We start from the raw sequence: 21,769 nt of genomic DNA, 5'->3' as shown, positions 1-21,769 counted from the left end.
ACTGTGTGCTACAGTTTAACCTGGATAGGAGCTCACTGACTGCAAAGAGTCTATTCAGAAGTCTAGCTCATATAGAATATAAAGGTTCTAACAGGGCCTGTATACATTAACGTATGGGTTTTTGGAGTAAAAACCATCTAAGCGTTGGCCCCATTATTGGAAGATTTCAATTTCGATCCCTGGTGATGCTACAGCTATCTGTTGCCAGGAGTCTAAGAGAGCACAGTTGGCCTCTCTCTGGGTGGATAAGATGTTCTGCCTCTCCCCCATCACTTAACGCAATGCTAGTCAGTGCAGGCATCTGTTAGCTGACATACCAGAGCTGGTGGTTGGTGCTTTCCTCCAACCGATGCTTTCTTCCGGGCACGTTTGGCTATCCAATGACGTTGTGCAAGTCGTAGTTCGAAAAGATGTGGTTGCGCTTCACAGGACTCAAAGGAAGCCTGTCCTAACCTTTACCCTCCCAACGCTGGTGGTATGGTGTGATTGAGGAGTCTTAACTAATGAGTGAAACTGGAAAAGACTAAAATGGGGAGAAAATTGGGGGGGAAAGTATGAATTATACAACATAATACAATTTAGATTAGATTATAAGATTTCTGGGTGTTCATTTAATTAAAACTTCATTATTGTTGCTGTACAGTATTCTCTGTAATTTTAGTTGTTTTTATGTGATTAATACTATTGATTCCAAACCTTTGACTGTGATTCTTCTGAATGGCAGTGTATGTCTGACCAAACAGGTAAAACGGTAGTAAACTAGATAGTTTGACAGTTTGAGAGACAGAAAGAATCAAAAGAGAAATTTGCAATTTGAGAGAAAAAGAATCAAGACTGAGTCCAAATAAGAGCGGGATCAAGTGAAGACTGAGTCTAAGTGAGAGTGAGACCAAAACCCCCCAAAAATCCTCCTCTTTGAGACCAAGCCTTACAAATTACTGGAAAAAAGTAATTTTTTAGACATACCTTCTCTTCCACTCGCAAACACATGTGATGTGCATTAAAAGTTTCTTGGCATTTAGTGGCTGCACTGAATATATCCAACCAAGAGACTAGATGGATGCTCGGTGCCTGTACAAGGATGACTGTTCGGGAAAAACCATGTGCTCAGTGCAAAGATAAATTGTCAGTACTGTTGTTATCATGATGACCCTGCGTACTCTTCATATATTTGCTCATCTTTGGTGCTTTCTCTTCCTGCAGTCAGGCCAGACAGCGCTGATGCTGGCAGCGAGTCATGGCCGCACAGCGATGGTGCAGGTTCTTCTCGAATGCAAAGCTGATGTTAACATACAGGACAACGATGGCTCCACCGCGCTGATGTGTGCCTGTGAGCATGGCCACAGTGAGATAGCCAAACTACTGCTGGACACACCTGAGTGTGACACTAGCCTCAAAGATAAGGTGAGTGGAGAAACATAGAGAAACAGAGGTAGAGATGCTTTAGAGGTATACTCCCCTCAGATCTTTTTACATAGTAGGATGAAGATTAAATGAAATGCTGAATGTACAGTGTAGTGCTACATATTTAGAGTTCATTAAATTATGGTTCTTTTTATTTTCCCCACAAATCTTGCCCTCTGTACAGAAAAGACCACTGCCATGTCTTTAATACTAAGAGGCAAACATACATATCACTGCTGTCGGAAGAAATCCTTGTATGTCCATTTTTTATGTTTTTCAGTATTTTAACTAATTTGAAAATACCTGTTGTCCTTTACATTGTGTGCAAATTTCATGATGAATGGCCTAAAATAAATGACCCAAAATGACTTGGAGAAAGGTCTGGTTCCATTGACTTACCTTAAAAGTAAAGTATGTTTTTTCTGTTTCCTGTAAAGTTACCATTTTGGAGGTTTAGTTCAGACAACAATGTCCATGTCCATCATCCTAGGCTCTGGTTCTTACAGTATGAGCCAGTAGGAGAATTTGCTAACTGCAGGTACCAGCAAATTAAATTCATGAGAAATGTTAATTCTGCTGTGAGTCAGTCATTTTATGTATTTTGAAAAATGTATCATAGTTATGGATCGTTATATAGCAGTTTCCTTTCTTTACTAGTGTCAAACCAATGCCTGCTCTGAATGAATCCAACCGGTACCCACTTTGAATGAATCCCACCAATGAGTCAAACCAGTGCCTGCTCTAAATGAATCCAATCAGTACCCACTCTGAATGAGTCAAACCAATGGCTGCTCTGAATGAATCCAATCAGTACCCACTCTGAATGAGTCAAACCAATGGCTGCTCTGAATGAATCCAACCAGTACCCACTCTGAATGAGTCAAACCAGTGCCTGCTCTAAATGAATCCAATCAGTACCCACTCTGAATGAGTCAAACCAATGGCTGCTCTGAATGAATCCAACCAGTACCCACTCTGAATGAGTCAAACCAGTGCCTGCTCTAAATGAATCCAATCAGTACCCACTCTGAATGAGTCAAACCAATGGCTGCTCTGAATGAATCCAATCAGTACCCACTCTGAATGAGTCAAACCAATGGCTGCTCTGAATGAATCCAACCAGTACCTACTCTGAATGAGTCAAACCAGTGCCTGCTCTGAATGAATCCAACCAGTGCCTGCTCTAAATGAATCCAACCAGAACCTACTCTGAATGAGTCAAACCAGTGCCTGCTCTGAATGAATCCAACCAGTGCCTGCTCTAAATGAATCCAACCAGTACCCACTCTGAATGAATCCCACCAATGAGTCAAACCAGTGCCTGCTCTAAATGAATCCAATCAGTACCCACTCTGAATGAGTCAAACCAATGCCTACTCTGAAATAGTCTAACCAATGGCTGCTCTGAATGATTCCAGCCAATGCAAATTATATCAAGAGATATATGATTTTTGGTGAAAGTCAAAGTAATCATTTAATATAGCAATGATGCCACTCATATGACATCAAGAACATTGTTCTAAGAATATCTGCTCAGTGCATATATTTTATGAGTGATCCTAATTTAATGTAAATAGTACACTTTCATTGACTGCAGTATGACTTCTTATAGAGTCAACCCAGATGACAATTTAGAATTAAGAATGAAATGTGTCTGTTTTGTTTGTACAGGCTGGACACATGGCTCTATCTGTGGCCATCAAGGCCTCCCACTCTGAAGTTGTCGAGCTGCTAAAGGCCCATGCAGAACACGCTGGAACTTCATCTGCCACAGGTCTTCTCTGAGGTTGCAGAGATTCTATACGTCCTCTCTAGAGGCAACGATACCTGCATTCACCCTTTGCCTCAATCAGACAAAGTGGCCTATGACTAAAACGGCCTATGAGAAGTGGACTCCAATCCATAAAGCTTCCCTGAACTAAGCAACAGATCAATTTCTTCAGTTCCTCTGAAGCACAGCTACCTTCAAGCTCTTAACTTCATGTGGATCAAGCATGGTACATTGTTACATGTTTTGTCCTCTTTTCAAGCATTGTTATATTTTTGTCAAGTAGAGAGCATTATACATGAATGTTATTACAGAGTCTATCAGATACACAGTATATTTATTTTATATTGCACTTTGCTGTATTGATTTTTTTATTCTATCTGTAATATATATATATATATATATATATATATATATATATATATATATATATATATATATATATGAAGTCTGTCTAAATATAACCTGATGATCAGCATTATGTCTTCCAATATGACTGTTGTCAGGTAATGCTCATTTCCAAGATATATAAAATGGAGTGTGGTTTTAGTACGAGTGGGAAAGAGAATGCCAGGGTAACCCCCTTACTACATATGTTGATTCAATAAACAGAAACTGCAAAAGTCAGGCTAATGCTGTACTCCAGTGTCCCTCCCATCCTATATAGTATACTTATCCAAAAATATGGGCACACACTGGACAAGTTGAAGGAAATCTGTGCTTTGGTATTTAATAAACCAGCTCATCTTTTTTTGCTTCTTTTGAAATTATTCATGGGTCTAGAAGGACAATAAACAGTATAATCAAAATTAAAAATATATTGGAAGCATTCAACTTTTTACTGTTTTTTATGACTCAGATGACCTTATGGTACCTATTTTTTCATTGTCAGGCATATATTTTACTGCAGTGTACAGAGATCCTGTGTTGTTCTCTTATGGGCTCCTTTCTCAATCTCAACCACTAATTCAGGCCATGCAAGATCTGAATTGGGTTTGTAAGAGCAGTTTGTTGTACTGAGATCCTACAAGATGGAAACTTTTTGAATCTACACCGGTGAGCCAAAATATTATGACCTCCTTCTTAATATGCCAGTTTGTCTCTCTTCAGATCACTGTAGGTAGGCATTCTCCACTGCTGAGAATACTGTTGACCAGGAGCATCTTGTCGTTTCGGAGATGTTTGGTCATAATGTTCTGACCCTTATCAAAGTCAGATCTTCATGACTGTCACATACAGCACTTCGACTACGAGAACTAACTGACCAGCTAACCAGACCTTGACACGTGATATTATGAGATATTCAATGTAATTCACTATATCTTTGAGTGGTCATAATTTTTTGGCTCATTGGTGTAAACCGCCATCTCCAAGCTTATCCATTGGTATCAGAGCATGCAACTAGTGCGCAAACCTTCAGAATTTAGCTCCAGCTCTAACACACCTTGCTTTAAGAATGACATGCTTCTCATAACCTTAGCTGGCACCTGTGCTGCCCAGGAGGATCTGAAGGCAGAGACGGGGATGGTCTTCGTCTTGTGAGGCCCCTGAGCACAAACTTCTTTCTTTGGAGGCCCGTGCATTCTAACATAAGAAATGCATGCATAAATAAATACACACATAAATAAATAAAAAGACCTCAAAAGTGAGATTAGGGAGTCATTCATGTTCATGTTTATGTACATTTAAACAATGCTTCTTGTTTCTTTTTTGTTTTATTTATGTGCAATTGTCTCTACATCATAACAGATTTGTACAAACTTCAATCAAGATTTCTTCCCTTATTTTTTTTAAGCCACACTGAGTTGTAATGCAATAAAAGAAGCAGTCAGACACGAATGGAAATTTAAAAGCTTACACCACTATTACACACCATTGAATGTCCCATTTGAATATAGATTTTTGATTGTCCATCCATCCATCCATCCATCCATCCATCCATCCATCCATCCATCCATCCATCCATCCATCATCTTCCGTTTCTCCGGGGTTCGGGTCGTGGGGGCAGCATCCTAAGCAATGAGGCCCAGACTTCCCTTTCCCCAGCCACTTCCATTAGCTCTCCGGGGGGGATTCCGAGGCGCTCCCAGGCCAGCTGGGCAATATAGTCATGGCAGCGTGTCCTGGGTCTTCCCCAGGGTCTCCTCCCTGGTGGACTTGCCTGTGACACCTCACGAGGGAGGTGTCCAGGAGGCATCCGAACCACCTCAACTGGCTCCTCTTGACGTAAAGAAGCAGCGGCTCTACTCCGAGTCCCTCCCGGATGACCGAACTTCTCACCCTATCTCTAAGGGAGAGTCCAGACACCCTGCAGAGGAAACTCATTTCGGCCGCTTGTATTCGTGATCTTATTCTTTCGGTCATTACCCAAAGCTCATGACCATAGGTGAGGGTGGGAACGTAGATCGACCGGTAAATCGAGAGCTTTGCCTTGTGGCTCAGCTCTTTCTTTACCACAATAGACCAGTAAAGAGCCTGTATCACTGCTGACCCAGCACCAGTTTGCCTGTCAATCTCCCGCTCCCTTGTACCATCACTCGTGTACAAGACCCCAAGATACTTAAACTCCTCCACTTGAGGCAAGAGCTTATCCCCGACCCAGAGAGGGCTCTCCACCCTTTTCCGCCTGAGAGCCATGGTCTCAGATTTAGAGGTACTGATTCTCATCCCAGCTGCTTCACACTCGGCCGCAAACTGATCCAGCGATCCAAGTTCACGGCCTGATGTCCCCAATAGGACCACATCATCTGCAAAACAGCAGTGATGTGACCTTGAGGTCACCAAACCGGACACCCTCCATCCCCTGACTGCGCCTAGAAATTCTATCCATAAAATTATTAATAGAATCTGTGACAAAGGGCAGCCCTGACGGAGTCCAACTCTCACTGGGAACGAGTCTGACTTACTGCCAGCTATGCGAACCAAGCTCCTGCTTTGTTTGTACAGGGCCTGAATGACTCGTAGCAAAGAGCCATGTACCCCGTACTCCCGAAGCACCTCCCACAGAATACCCCGGGGTACACAGTCGAATGCCTTCTCCAGATCCACAAAGCACATGTGGACTGGTTGGGCAAACTCCCATGAGCCCTCTAGGATCCTGGAGAGGGTGAAGAGTTGGTCCAGTGTTCCATGACCAGGGTGGAACCCGCACTGCTCCTCCTGAATCCGAGGTTCGACTATAAGCCGGACTCTCTTCTTCAGTATCCCTGCATAGACCTTACCAGGGAGGCTGAGGAGTGTGATTCCCCTGTAGTTGGAACACACCCTCCGGTCCCCCTTTTTAAAAAGAGGCACCACCACCCCAGTCTGCCAATCCAGTGGCACCGTCCCTGATGTCCATGCAATGTTGAAAAGGCATGTCAGCCAAGACAGCCCCACAACATCCAGAGCCTTGAGGAACTTGGGATGGATCTCATCCACCCCTGGAGCCTTGCCACCAAGAAGCTTTTTAATTACCTTAATGACTTCGGCCTCAGTAATGAACAAGCCTATTCCCGTGTCTCCAGACTCTGCCTCCTCACTGGAGAATGTGTCGGTGGGATTGAGAAGGTACTCAAAGTATTGCTTCCACCGCTCAATGACGTCTTCAGTCGAGGTCAGCACCACACCATCTCCACTATATACAGTGCTAGTGGCACACTGCTTTCCCCTTCTGAGTCGCCTGACGGTTTCCCAGAATCTTTTCAGAGCCGACTTGAAGTCACTTTCCAAGGCCTCACCAAACTCCTCCTACACCCGGGTTTTTGCCTTGGCGACGACTGAAGCCGCAGATCGCTTGGCCTGTCGATACCTGTCAGCTGCCTCTGATGTCCCACAGGCCAACCATGCCCGATAGGACTCCTTCTTCAGCTTGACGGCATCTCTCACCTGGGGTGTCCACCACTGGGTTCGAGGATTGCCGCCCCGACAGGGACCAACTACCTTGCGGCCACAACTACAGTCAGCCGCTTCAATACTGGAGCAGTGGAACATGACCGATTCTGAGTCAATGTCCCCCACCTCCCCCGATATCTGGTCAAAGTTCTGACAGAGGTGTGAGTTGAAGATCAATCTGACAGGTTCTTCTGCCAGACGTTCCCAGCAAATCCTCACTATACGTTTGGGTTTGCCCGGTCTGACCGGCATCTTCCCCCACCACCTGATCCAACTCACCACCAGATGGTGATCAGTTGACAGCTCAGCTCCTCTCTTTACCCGAGTGTCCAAAACACATGGCCGCAAGTCCAATGACATCATCACAATCATCGAACTGCGGCCTAGGGTGTCCTGGTGCCATGTGCACTTATGGACATCCTTGTGTTCAAACATGGTGTTCATGATGGACAAACTGTGGTTTGCACAGAAGTCCAAAAACTGAACACCACTCGGGTTCAGATCAGAGATGCCATTCCTCCCAATCACACCCCTCCAGGTCACACTGTCATTGCCCACGTCAGCGTTGAAGTCCCCCAGTAGGACAATAGAGTCTGCAGGAGGAGCACTTTCAAGCGTCCTTCCAAAGGACTCTAAGAAGGCTGGGTAATCTGAACTGCTGTTCGGTGCATAAGCACAGGACCCGTTACCCAACCCGAAGGCGTAGGGAAGCTATCCTCTCATCCACCGGAGAAAACCCCAACATACAGGCGCCGAGTCGAGGGGCTATGAGAAAGCCCACACCTGCCCGCCACCTCTCACCATGGGCAAACCCAGAAAAGAATAAAGTCCAGCCCCTCTCAAGGAGATTGGACCCAGAGCCCAAGCTGTGTGTTGAGTCGACTATATCTAGCCAGTATCTCTCAACCTCGCGCACCAACTCAGGCTGCTTCCCCGTCAGTGAGGTAACGTTCCAAGTTCCAAAAGCCAGTTTCAGCAACCAAGGATCAGAATGCCAAGGCCCACACCTTCAGACGCTGCCCGATCCACAAAGCACTGAACCCCTATTACTGCCCTTCCCATTGGTGGTGGGTCGATGGGAGGGGGAGCTCATGTAACCCCTTTGGGCCTGGCCCGGCCGTGCACCATGCGTAAATGAATCGAGTGCGCATGCGCGAACGTGCATGCTGCCTGTTACAGTAGCTCCCGTTCATGTTCTTTCATTTTTGCTCGTAACTTCTCTTTACCTTTTTAATAGTTTATTTATTTTGACGAGGCAATTTAGGGAAGCTGTGCCCTCTCGAAACATGCGAGTAGAGAGAGTTTTGGTCTGTTTTTGCGCCCGTGAAATCGCTTTACTGAAATTTCCCCCTGGGATCAATAAAGGAATCTGAATCTGAATCTGAATCTGAAATGCAAGGCCACCAGATGCTCGCTGGCGAGCCCCTCCCCCAGACCTGGCTCCAGGGTGGGGCCCTGGTAACCCTGTTCCGGGCAGGGTACACAAGTCCTATTTTTTAATTATTTTCATAGGGGGAATTTTGGATCTCACTTTGACCTGTCACCTAGGACCAGTTTGCCATGGGAGACCCTACCAGGAGCTCTTGCTCCAGACAACATAGCTCCTAGGATCATTCAAGCATGCAAACCCCTCCACCATGATAAGATGGTGATCCATGGAGAGGATTTTTGATTGTGTTACAGAAACAATCAAATAAAACTACATATTCTAGTAGTAAAAGGAACAATAAATCATACAAAGGGGATGCTAAACATTCCTGAAATATTTTGGTTAGGAACACACCTATAAATAGCAATTAAGTGGAACGGTGATGACGATGGTGAAGCACATTAGTATCCATTCTCTGAAGGAATTAACTGAATTTTACATGGCAGACTACTAAACACCAACCTTGCTGCATGAGACTTAAGACTGCTGAACTCTAATGCAGCTTCACATTAATAAAGAGCCACAAGAACATTTCAAATCAGTGATGTATCATACACCTGGAAGGCCTATGTGTTGTCATGGACTGAAGAGAGTTTAACCAAGCCAATAGTTTGATATTTGTCTTGTATGATGACGTGTTTGTCTGAAAAACACTTAAGGATGTACTTTGTGAACAAATGACAAAAACAATGTAGAGAGTGATAGTCCCTGCAATTTCCCTTCAGGATGTCTGTCTGTCTGAACACACTCTAAATGCGCTGTCTAAAGTCTATTATTATTTAAAATGCTATATTTTATGTAGGCATGAAGTTACATTCACAGATGTTTTCAGTTAGCATTTATGAATTCATACCTATCAATGTTTACCCTGTCCATTGGCCCCATTCCAAATCATTTCAATCCAACCTGTTACACAACATTTTTGTTCCTGAATACCCAGTACTTTCGTTTATTCTGAAATAGAAACCTACTTCTTTTGTTTTTTATTTTTCAAATAGATATGCATATTTATATACAGTGCTTATACAGTGAATATTTATATTTATGCTGTAGATAGTTAACCTGTATGTGAATATGTGAAATGCTTCTTTCCCACATTTGCCCCACTGGGAGTATGATTACCTTGGTAATTAAAACAAAATGCTATAATACATAAATAAGGACTTCACATATGAGTCCCTGACGCTGGAGCCCTAAAGCTATACTGTGAGCTTTATCTTGAAGCAAGCCTGCTTAAAGTGTTTGAAGTCCACAGAGTATCTAGGGGTCTATTTGAACCTGTCTGCTGGAGCAGTTTCCCATCCCATCACATGATGCTACCAAGCTGGGAGGATGAAGGCTAGAATCACATGAAGCTGGTCACCAGATATTTTCAACCTGCAGCTAATGCAACATCATTAGAAAGCTCAATATGCTAAAAGACTCCATTGCCAGTTCTGTTATAATAACTACCAGACATTCACACTGATATGGAAAGAAATGTAAGGCCAACCTACCCACCCAGAGAGAGCGGCCCAAATAAGCTGTCTTGGACTCTCAGGTACGGCATTGCCGGGGATTAAACACTCTTTTGACCTCTTTTGAGCCATAGGTCTGTGGTCTTGAGCATAGCTTGCTGAAGATGGCTTCTACCTTTTAGGCTGCATGGAATTCTCCCGAGGTATGTTCAGCTCCAGCTGATGATTAACTACTCAATATTCATCACTAATCTGTCTTCCTGTCTGACACTATTTTGCAGGGCCTCTGTGAAAGGAACGCAGTTCTTGTAGGTCTTCCAGTTGTGCAGTGCTTGTAGAGCAGGGGTGTCCAATCTTATCTGCAAAGGGTCAGTGTGGCTACAGGTTTTCATTGCAACAAAGCAGAAGCACACATGATCAGTTGCTTAAAGACTGGAATCAGGTGTGCTCTTCTTGATTGAAACGAGAAACTGCACCCCGACCCTTTGTGGATAAGATTGGACACCCCTTGTTGCAGAGCCTGTCCCTTTAATAACAACATGGCAGTGTCAGTGGTGGTGAGCATGGCCAAGGCCCTTTGGATGGAGAGAAGACTTTAGCAATTGCTGCAAATTATTGCAGGCCTATCATAGGTGTTTTTGGGAGTGTACTACATTCCGTAGTAGAATCAAGCATCCAAAACCACACGACAAGTGGACTTACCTAACTAAACGCGCTCAAGTTGTAGTTGTATGAGTAAAAGTGCAGCATAAACAGAGACATGTTGGAAAGGCCTACAGTAATGGTGGCATGTGAGATATCTGCATGTTTATTTCATGAATGCTTTAGCTCTTAAAGTGTTACTGTCCATTACATGAATGAAAAAGGAAAGGGTTTGACCTTTAATATATTTCAAATATATACCCATTATTTTCAACAGTATTTGTACAGTACAGTACAGTATATTCTGTATTATGATGTTTTAACCATTTATTAAGAGGGACAGTTATATTTTATGTTTATGTTTCATATATTTATGTTGTAACGATTTGCTAAGAGGAATAAAGCCACACTGTTGCAAAACAGTGAACATTCCTGGGATCTATTTACTTTCTTCTAACTTCCTCTTGACCAGCATTCCAGGGGAGCTCCCTTATAACCAAGATAATTTGGGTGACATTTTGAGTGGTCCTTTTCAGATGAAACAAACACTCAATGGACTCTCAATAATGTCAAAAACATATGAGGGTTAGGGTGAGGGTTAGGTTTTGGGTAAAGTTGGGTAAGTTTAGGTTTTGCATAATGGAGGTAACATATTAACAGTACATCTATTAAATGTAAGTAATGTATCAACAGTACATCTTCAGAATATTTAATAATTAATATTCACTGTATTCAGATGCTGCACTACTGCTACTTCACTGATATGTTGATGTGTTATTGATAATCTGTTAAGAGTTTATTAATCATCTACAAAGGACCACTCCAAATAAAGTGTCATGAAAATTTGGCAGGTGGGGTGGAAGTGACAGATAAAATGCATGGATCATGCCAAAGATATACTGTTATAGTATTATTAAAGTTAACATTTGAAACAGCAGATAACTTTTCCTTTTTTACAAGCATGACAATATTTTGCTACACAAGGACCAGTAGATGGCAGAATGGCTGTGTGAATTATAATTCACCCTTGAGATTAAAATCCCAATATATCCATTTAATTATAGTATTAAAATACTATCTCTCTCTCTCTCTCACTCTCTCTCTCTCTCTCTCTCTCTCTCTCTCTCTCTCTCTCTCTCTATATATATATATATATATATATATATATATATATATATATCAAATATGTTTTAATATATACATAACAGCTCAAAAATAAAAGTCAGGAGGCTCCTCCTTCTAGTTTAGAATTCCTTTATATGGTACCAAACAGGGTTAACAGGAAACGCCTTCAATGCAGAGTACTTCATAAGACCTAAAGGGTGTGCAATTTCTATTCAGTCAACATTTGTCTATCTGTCCATCAAGATGAACCTGCTTCTAGGCCTGTATCTCTCTGCTCTCTTCAGTTTAGGTAAAATTAAACATCTTTTTTTTCTTTGTTTTCATTTCCACAGATTTTCATGCATTAATTGCAGAAATCCCTAATTTCCGTGAGTAGAAAAGTTATATCTACTGCCTATCAAAATACCTACTATTCTTTTGAAGCAATATTGAACTCCTAATATTTCTTTCTATAGAGAAAGCATGGAATGATATTCATTTACCACACTATAAAAAAATCATTTACAGGAGTCCAACCTTGGGATTAGTATTCTGCTCAATCACATAACAAATCTGCCTCTTAAAATACTTAGCCAAACCATGCCAGTGCAAAAAGCTTTGTCAAGTGTGTGTTTCATAATGAAAAGAAATATGAATGCGTAGTATCTGTGGGGCACAAACAAGAACATTTTTAAAACAAAAAAAGCTAAGATTACTTTTATAAAGGATCAATAAATGGTTTAAAATGGTTTAATTAGGCCTTGTAGATCATTAATAAGCAGTTCTAATCCATAAAATAAAAAGGAAAATAGGTTTTAAACTGTGCCACATGTGGAATGCCGTCCTAAAGAAGATGACACACAACCCCAAGAATTACAGTAGTTTCACATTTGTGTCTGATGTTACTTATACACTTGACAGTGTTATATCATTACTTATGACAATCATAGGAGATAATGGGAGATACTATATGGAACAGATAAACAATACCAATAAGACATTTGAATGTGAATTTAATCATTTCTAATAAAACACCCAGTTGGTGATTAAATAGTAGTAACTTATTAAGAAATATCTGTTGAAGCTGACAGGTCTGATGGTAACTGGTGCTGAACACAAAGTAGGATAAGTAGCCAGTAAGATCTAAGGTTTAAAAGTATAGATGAATGCGGGCAACAAGTCACAGTTTCCCTTTTAATGATGTGTTTATTTAACTGCCTATTCATGTTTATGACCTAATGATCATTAATAAGCTACTTTTAAACTAAACATACACCCTTAATAGAGGTTGTCATTTTAAAGTGTTACCAAAATCAATAACATGCTTCTATTAGCCATGCATAGTCATTCTGATGAATTTGCTCTTTTTCCAGTGCACACACTGCAGTGTCTCCAGTGTACAGGTGATTCTGGTCAGTGTAACACCACAAATTCTTTAGAGTGTCCAACAGGGTCAATGTGTTCTGCTGAGAGAACTAATTTTTCTCCATCAGGTAAGCATTGGAAGTCCCTTTTAAAATGTTAATTAAATATCATCTATGTTCTGAATGCATGTTACCAGCCTGTAAAGTTTAAAATGATAAAACATGCTATAATATAGATGTTATTTTCATATGTCTGCTCAGGATATGGGAACAGAACTTCAGTAGCACGTTTTTGCAACACACAGAACATCTGTACTCTTCTAAATGCAGATGCACTGGGCACAATTTACTCAGCTAACACTGGAGCGTCAAGTCTCTTTAATTTTATCTCCTGCTGTAATTTTGATAACTGCAATGAATTCAACATCCCTGGTAAGTTTTCTTTACTTTTTTCCTCCCCAGAGCAAAGAGAAGTGATGTTTTCATAACTGACTTATTTGATGGCATGTTGAATAATTGATATTTGGTATTTTTGGGAGGTATGCAGATACTGAAAGCACTTACTTTTCAGATGGTATACAGGAAAGCAGGGGATTATTCAAAATAAACTTTGCAGCTTATAAGTGCATTCGCACTGAGTCACATTGCAGTAATGTCTCTGGTGATATAACATCCTTGTTATACCACTAATTTTACACTCATGAATCCTAGCTTAATATATTTATATAAGCTCCCCAGACAAAAAAAATGAGTCAGCTTGCATGTTTAAGGCGGTAGTAACTTCAGGCTCCTGCAGGCAGCATTGCACGTGGATGATCAGGCTATAAATACCTGCTGGGTGTGTGTTGTTATTCATAGATTGAGAAGAGGTGGTACAGTGTAGTGAATGTCTCGTTCGATGTGTGGTATTCATAGTTAATGACTGGCAAAAAGGAGTGACTGCATTTGGGTGTACCAAAGGCCATAGTGTGATGGAAGTAGCTGAATTTGCAGGTGTACCGAAGAGTATGGTCAATACGGGTCTACCTGCAGCAGCAAAAATCCCAGTCTACAGGAAATTCTCATCAGAATTGTAGTCAGAAGACAAAACTGATGGACAGGGACCGTTAGCCATTTCACAGCTTGTGAATAAAAATCGCTTCACTTCCAGGCAAGAATTGCTTCTAGAAGTCCATACAGGTCCAACCAAATTCTGAAAGAACACTCCACAGCGAACTGCATAACATGAACATATGGAGCAGAGTGGCACGTGAAAGGCCTTTGCTTACCTCTGCTCACAGAGTTGCCCATGTACAGTGGGTGTAGAGACACAAAAATTGGACTGTTCTGAGAAAAAAAATGTTATCTGGTCAGATGAATCTCGTTCTGCCTGTATGTGAACGATGCTAGGTGTCGTGTTCATCGTAGACCTCAGTAAGCCTTCAATGAGGACTGTGTGCAAGGTGTAGTTCAAGCTGGAGGAAGCTCTGTGATGTTCTGGGGGTGTGTTATCAACATTCAGGAGCATTCACACATCTGGACAGGCCTGCAAAATCCTCATCCTCTTGAAAATCTGCCTGAAACAGTGAGTAAGACGTCAGGAAAGGCATCCACAAAATCTGGCCAAACTGCACAATTCTTTGATGCAAAAGTGGCTGAACATTTCTGTAGCCTACATCCAGAAACTTGTCCAGTCCATGCCAAATTGCATCGCAGCTGTTTCTTTTTCCCAGGGAAGTATTACACACTATTGGGTACATTTCAGTCACAGGTGACTACTTTTTGTCTGATAAGCTTACTTAATATACTCCAACCATTAGCTTACCTGAGATTGCCAATTTGAGACCTAACAATATGGAGAAAGCAGTCACATTGTAAAAGTAATTATTTTATTCATTGAAGGTCATTTTTATGAGGCATCAATGAGATCACAGTTACATCATTGTTATGTTATATATTTTATTAATCCTACAAGGGAAATGTATCATTTTGCTGCCTAACAGTGCCCACTCTGGGGGCGGCAAAGCAGTGGTGTCTGGTGCAGTGGGGGGTTAAATGCTTTGTCCAGGGGCACAACCAAGTATACGCAGTCACTGGGACCTCTCCTACCACTACCTGTGGCACTATTGCTAGTATAACTACTGTGCTATTTAATATGGACCTAATTCTTAATGATTATCTAATGATTGTCACATCACACCCACATAAAAGTAGCACAAATAACAAGCTACATGTACCTTTCAGTGTTATGTGAATTTATTTTATATATTCTTATCTAAAAATACTTATATACACAGTACTGTGCAAAAGTCTTACTGAGCAAATTGCTTAACTCTATTTATCTGGCCAACAAATGTATTTTGGCCTGTACATCACCATTATCATTGGAATATATGCAAGCAAACATGAATGCAGCAAGAAGTAATATGACTTTTATTTTGTTTTGTTTTAAAAAAACTACTGATATCATGTGAGCTAGTTAGAAGGTTTAGTTCCTGATTTCTTCTGGACACCCCTAAGCCATTGCATGGATCTGAGCACATTTAAAGACATAAAATCCTTACTTATTGCATAATTGTTACTTATATTTATTCTAGCCTTTTAAAGTTCAAGTGCCTAAGATTTTTGCACAGTAATGTATATGATATATGAAATCTATTCATATTGTTTTATAAATATTCATCACATTATTAATCCTATTTATTCAAAAAACTGTTAATAAGAAGAACTGAAAGAATTTGTATTCAGATGTATGCCTGTTGAATGGTTTATCTATGTCTTTAAGTTTAATCTAACCTTAAAAAAATGGTGTAATCCGAGATTAGGAACCAGAATAACTTGCAGCACCATATGCGTTTAAAAAATCCTAATTGGTTCTGTATGATTCTATAAGAAACCATTAACGTGTTTAGAACTTTAACTTTAATGTTGAATGTTCTTAAAACTATAACAAAGGTTCTTTCTACATTCATTAATAAAAATGTGCTGTATTCCAAGTATTCCTCCGCTGTATTATTCCGTTGGCAAGAATGGGGAAAAGGAAACTAAAGCTGGTAAATAACTGCAAGTTCAATCAGATTTGTTTGAGCAGGAAAGCGAACAGCAGGGAAGTTCCCACCCCCATTCTAGGGCATTGCTAAAAAGAATTTTTTTCTGTTTGAGAATCCCTCTACCGAGGCTGAAATTATTTGGAAACAATCTGGTTGATTATATGCAACATTAGACTTAGGGTAAGGGTTACACTTAGGGTTAGGTTTAGGTTTTAAGGTGAAGGTTAGGTTAGCTTTAGGATTAGATTACATACAACCTCAATTCCACTGAAATTGGGACATTATTCAATTGAATACACTACAAAGACAAGATATTTAATGTTCAAACAGATAAACTTTATTGTTTTTTGCAAATATTCACTCATTTTGAATTTGGGCCTGCAACACATTCCAAAGAAGTTGGGACAGGGGCGTGTTTACCACTGTGTTACATCACCTTTCCTTTTAACAACACTCAATAAGCGTTTGGGAACTGAGGACACTAATTGTTGAAGCTTTGTAGGTGGAATTCTTTCCCATTCTAGCTTGATGTGCAACTTCAGTTGCTCAACAGTCCGGGGTCTCTGTTGTCATGTTTTGCGCTTCATAATACGCCACACATTTTCAATGGGAGACAGGTCTGGACTGCAGGCAGGCCAGTCTAGTGCCCGCACTCTTTTACTATGAAGCCATACTGTTGTAACCCGTGCAGAACGTGGCTTGGCATTGTCTTGCTGAAATAAGCAGGGACGTCCCTGAAAAAGACGTCGCTTGGAAGGCAGACAGGACACTTTCCCACTTTGCGTCAATCCATCTCAGATGAGCTCTGGCCCAGAGAAGCCGGCGGCGTTTCTGGGTGTTGTTGATATATGGCTTTCACTTTGCATGGCAGAGTTTTATCTTGCACTTGTAGATGGAGCAACGAACTGTGTTCCTGAGCCCATGTGGGAATATCCGTTACAGAATGATGTCGGGTTTTTAATGCAGTGCCGCTGAGGGATTGAAGGTCACGGGCATTCAATGTTGGTTTCTGCCTTGCTGCTTACTTGCAGAGATTTCTCCAGATTCTCTGAATCCTTTGATGATATTATGGACTGTAGATGATGAAATCCCTAAATTCCTTGCAATTGCACGTTGAGAAACGTTGTTCTTAAACTGTTGGACTATTTGCTCACGCAGTTGATCACAAAGTAGTGAACTTCACCCCATCCTTGCTTGTGAACGACTGAGCCTTTCAGGAACGCTCCCTTTATATCCAATCATGACACTCCCTGTTTCCAATTAACCTGTTCACCTGTGGAATGTTCCAAACAGGTGTTTTTTGAGCATTCCTCAACTTTCCCAGTCTTCTGTTGCCCCTGTCCCAACTTCTTTGGAACGTGTTACAGGCATCAAATTAAAAATAAGTGAATATTTGCAAAAACAATACAGTTTATCTGTATGAACATTAAATATCTTGTCTTTGTAGTGTATTCAATTGAATACAGGTTGAAAAGGATTTGCAAATCATCATATTCTGTTTTTATTCATGTTTTACACAACGTCCCAACTTCATTGGAATTGGGGTTGTAGAATCTATTACATTTAGCTTAATTCCCAGTTGCATTTAACCATTATCTAGTTGAATGTCAGTTAAAGATAAGATGACCACCCACAGAACATCTATAACGGACACTCAGAATAGTGTTTGCTCTAGAAGAACTAAAGTGAAAGCATTTTGTTTTCAGTTTCATGTCTGTTGAATGCTTTATTTACTTCTTTATCTGACAACTAAAGTTTCTGTTGTTGAAACACTAAATATATTAAATCTGTTCTAATCTCTTTTTTTCCAAATATGCACATAAAAATGGATTATTGTGGTTACTTCACGTACTTCACAATTCTTCTATTTAGCATGAGTATCTGTCTCACAGAACCTAACAACACTCTGAATGGGCTGAAATGTGCTGCCTGCAGCGGTCAAGCGAACACAACCTGCAACTCTACTGTGTTCTGTGTGGGAAACCAAGATCAGTGTGTGACCAGCATTGGTTAGTTTCCTTTATTATTTTGTAGTCACATGTAGAGTATGTTCTGTATGTGCTGTCATTTTGGGGCAATAGTGCCCTCTGTGTTGATTTCTACTGTTTATTTTTAGTATATAATAATACAACTTTAAAATATACATATCCAGAAAAATAAAGGTTTCAATTCTTTCTGTTAATAGAATATCTGACTTTAAAATTCTTATGTTTAATTAAAAAAAACAGTTGTGTGATACTATGTGTACTTCCCAATCTGGAAAATGTACTGTCATAACACGTTTTACTTTGTTTTCTTTCTTAGTATCAAACACAACTGTGAAGGGTTGCATCTCTAAAAGTCTTTGTGGAGTTAACACATATAGTAATGCCACTTGTTGCTCAGGAAACATGTGTAATGGGAGTGAAGCCTGGCTCAGACTGGACCTCAGCCATTTACTGATGGTCCTACTTGCTGTCATTTTGCTGCAATAGGTATTGTCTTTTTATGAGTATATGCTAATGGCTATGTTCTTTAATTATTATTTTAATGTACATTATTATTATTATTATTATTATTATTAATGTACGTTATTATTATTATTATTATTATTATTAATGTACGTTATTATTATTATTATTATTATTATTAGTAGTAGTAGTAGTAGTAGTAGTATAGAATATTATTTGTAACTACATGTTTTGATTCCAAATGGTGTCAAGTGCACATTCATTTGACAGTAAGATGACAATAACCTAAAAAAGAGGACTAGGAAAGCCATGTTTTGCTGGAATACCATCAGCTGCATGCCATTTGTCATGCTAATGCCTATGATATAGGAAATATGAAAAAACTTGTGTGCAAGATGTGCATTATCTACATTATCTGCTGGAAATGTCATGAGAAAATGACAAAAAATGAGATGTTTAGTTTATATGTCAAGTAAATCAAGTTTCACATTTTACATTTTATTTTCAAACAGTAGAATAATAAAGGGCTCTTATTGTGATAGAGGCAGGTGTACTATACTATTGGTGTCCCATATTGGCAAATGAGACCAAATAAATCTGCCGTTTTTGTAGCTGAATTTCATCATTTTAAGACTAGTTATCATTTATATTTTAGATAAGTTTATTATTTGTGACTACTTTGTCTACTTCTACCTCATGACTTAATGATACATACACATGACTTAATGATACTCTGACTTAAATATACATATTTGATATTTGAAGCTTTAAAGTATAATCTAATTCTGTTTCAGCATAAACTTTGTTTCTATGTGTAGTTTTGTATAATGGCTTTAATTTCCTTTGTCATGTAGCCTTGTGTAACTATATCTGCCCTACTTTTTTGGAACTTGTGGCAGGCGTCAATTATAGAATGGGTGTTTATTTACAACCCCATTTCCAAAAGAGTTGGGATGCTGTGCAAAATATAAATAAACAAAAAACAGACAAAATGCAATGATGTGCAAATCATTTAAACCCTATATTTACAACATGTTCCAAAAAAGTTGAGACGGGGCTGGTAAAGTTGTACAGTGCTTAAAAAAACATCTGGTGGTTGATTGGCAATAACAAGATTAAATATAAAAAAGCATCCCAGAGAGGCTGAAGCTTTCAGAATTAAAGATTAGGACAGGTTCACCACAAATACTGCACGATCAAAGAGTGCAAAAATTCAAGAATAACATTTCTCAACATAAAATATCAAAGAACTATTGCTTTTCATCATCTAGGATACATAATATCATTAAAAGTACTCTGTACGTAAGGGACAACGTCAAAAAGCAGTATTCGCTGGCTGTGATCTTTGGGCCCTTAGGTGACACTCCTATTGATTGTTGAAGAAATTAAGCATCCAAAGCTTGCACATCAACTTTCATGAATACAACATTGCCATCATATGGCCAAGCTTGGTAGTTACTTTTATTGGTGTAGCTGGAGAAAGTAGATCTGGGGCAGAACAAAAATGATTTGTGTAGAAATCAATCGAGACATTGAACTAAACTTACACAGGTTTCATGTTTATTTCTTGCTTGGAGAGCAAACGTTTCGACTTCTGCCCCAGGCCCATAGGTGACAATTTGAATTAGGAAGTAAAGTGTGGGTGTATGTGTGGGTGTGTAATCTGGTATGCTTTGTTTTGTTTTAATTGGCAGGCCACATTATGCCTTTTCACGCAATCGAGCTGCTAATGACGCTGAACAACTACCACACCACAGATCTTCTCTGAGGCTACAGAACATACCCAGCCACCACCATGTCTTGTACATGTCTGAAGAAACATATTAGGACATCTTGACGCATCTCTTAAGGAATGTTGACGTGTCTTTAAGGCGCGTTTTTATTTTTTATTAGAGGTTTGCTTCAATTTTGAAATGCTTTTATATGATAATTAACACTTCAGGAAAACAGACAGCTACTATTTTTACAGTCATTTCATCTTTACATTATCAACTGTCAATTTATCAACTTTTCTTGAAATAATACAGTAAAAAAACATATTATGGTTTTTACATATTACTTTGTTAATTTTTAGCATTTATGACTAATAATACGACTTAATTTCAATATACATTTTCAAATATAGTACAGGGTGATTCAAAAGGATTCATCCGGTTTCAAAATGATTTATTTCACTTACAGAGCAATGCAGTAAATTGTAAACGGTTTAAGTGAGCAAAAGTATACAGCTGTACAGACAACATCAACATGATAGTCAAGTTCATCCCATACTCGATTGAGCATGTTGAGTGTCACTGTACTCACAGCTCTTTCAGTGCAATTTCGGAGATCATCCAGTGTTGTGGAACACTTTGAGCTGTTGAAGGTTCACTGCTTATGAAAATCATGTTGCACAGTTATGACGGATTCCCTCTGATTAAAGTGTAGAATGCAAAACGCTTTCTGCTCAGGGGTCGCCATCTGCTCGCAGACTGAAGGGAGCCATCTTCTGGTGACAGTCAGAAACTCTATGACCCCCTCTTTGAATTGGTATGTGATTGGTTCCGAAGCGCCTCACAGTGGTAAAAGTGTCGTGCATTGAAATCGGACGAATCCTTTTGAATCACCCTGAATATACATTTTCTCAACATTCATCCTTTTACTTTGATCAGACAGACTGATCATCATCAGAAACGCAACTCAAGGAGCAAACCTGTTACCAGTTAATTGCCAATATTCTGGTTAACACAAATCTGTAACTAGAATAGCCTATGAGAGATAAGCTTCAATCTGTAATGCCTCCCTGAGCTTTCATCTTTCCTTTTTCAGCAGTTTCTGCTACCTTTAAGCTCTTAATTTATGGATCATCTATATCAATCATACATTGTTATGTATTTTTTATAAATACAGAATATTAGATATTAATTTATTTATCTTATGTACATTCAAAAAAATAAACCAATGGTATTTTTGACTTGAAACTTGGATCTGCATAAACAAGACTGGTGGATTGTTTGAAAATGCTTCAATAAAGACAGCTTACAAACCTGAGCAGTATTGTACTGGAATAGTTACTCAATAACATAATCCATTATACTTGACCTATTTTCTCTCTCAAACTGAAATGGAAACATAAAGTCTAAAAATAGCTGACCCAGAATAAAATGCTTCATTATACTTGACCTATTTCCTCTCTCAAATTGAAAAGGGGACATAAAGTCTAAAAATAGCTGACCCAGAATAAAATGCTTCATTATACTTGACCTATTT

General features: G+C 39.7%; 1 protein-coding gene and 1 long non-coding RNA gene across 10 annotated transcripts in view; both read left to right on the top strand.

The window, feature by feature from the left end:
* The window catches only part of kank4 (KN motif and ankyrin repeat domains 4), a 74,612-nt gene extending 69,607 nt beyond the window's left edge, over positions 1–5,005 (top strand). For all 9 annotated transcript variants that reach the window (XM_037534811.1, XM_037534813.1, XM_037534809.1 and 6 more), the window contains 2 exons: positions 1,204–1,404; positions 3,076–5,005. In XM_037534811.1, coding sequence (XP_037390708.1) covers positions 1,204–1,404; positions 3,076–3,189 — 315 coding nt within the window. In that variant the 3' untranslated portion in view covers positions 3,190–5,005. The remainder of the gene's footprint in view (positions 1–1,203; positions 1,405–3,075) is intronic.
* Positions 5,006–17,940: 12,935 nt separating this feature from the next.
* LOC119262509 lies at positions 17,941–20,299 on the top strand. The gene is made up of 3 exons (XR_005129709.1): positions 17,941–18,079; positions 18,375–18,544; positions 20,215–20,299. It is a non-coding gene; the product is annotated as an uncharacterized LOC119262509 (long non-coding RNA).
* Positions 20,300–21,769: the final 1,470 nt, after the last annotated feature.

The sequence above is a fragment of the Pygocentrus nattereri genome, chromosome 26 (genome assembly GCF_015220715.1).
Source record: "Pygocentrus nattereri isolate fPygNat1 chromosome 26, fPygNat1.pri, whole genome shotgun sequence".
Lineage (NCBI taxonomy): Eukaryota > Metazoa > Chordata > Actinopteri > Characiformes > Serrasalmidae > Pygocentrus > Pygocentrus nattereri.
The sequence above is the reverse complement of the archived record's forward strand: the minus strand, read 5'-3'. Positions and strand labels throughout refer to the sequence as shown.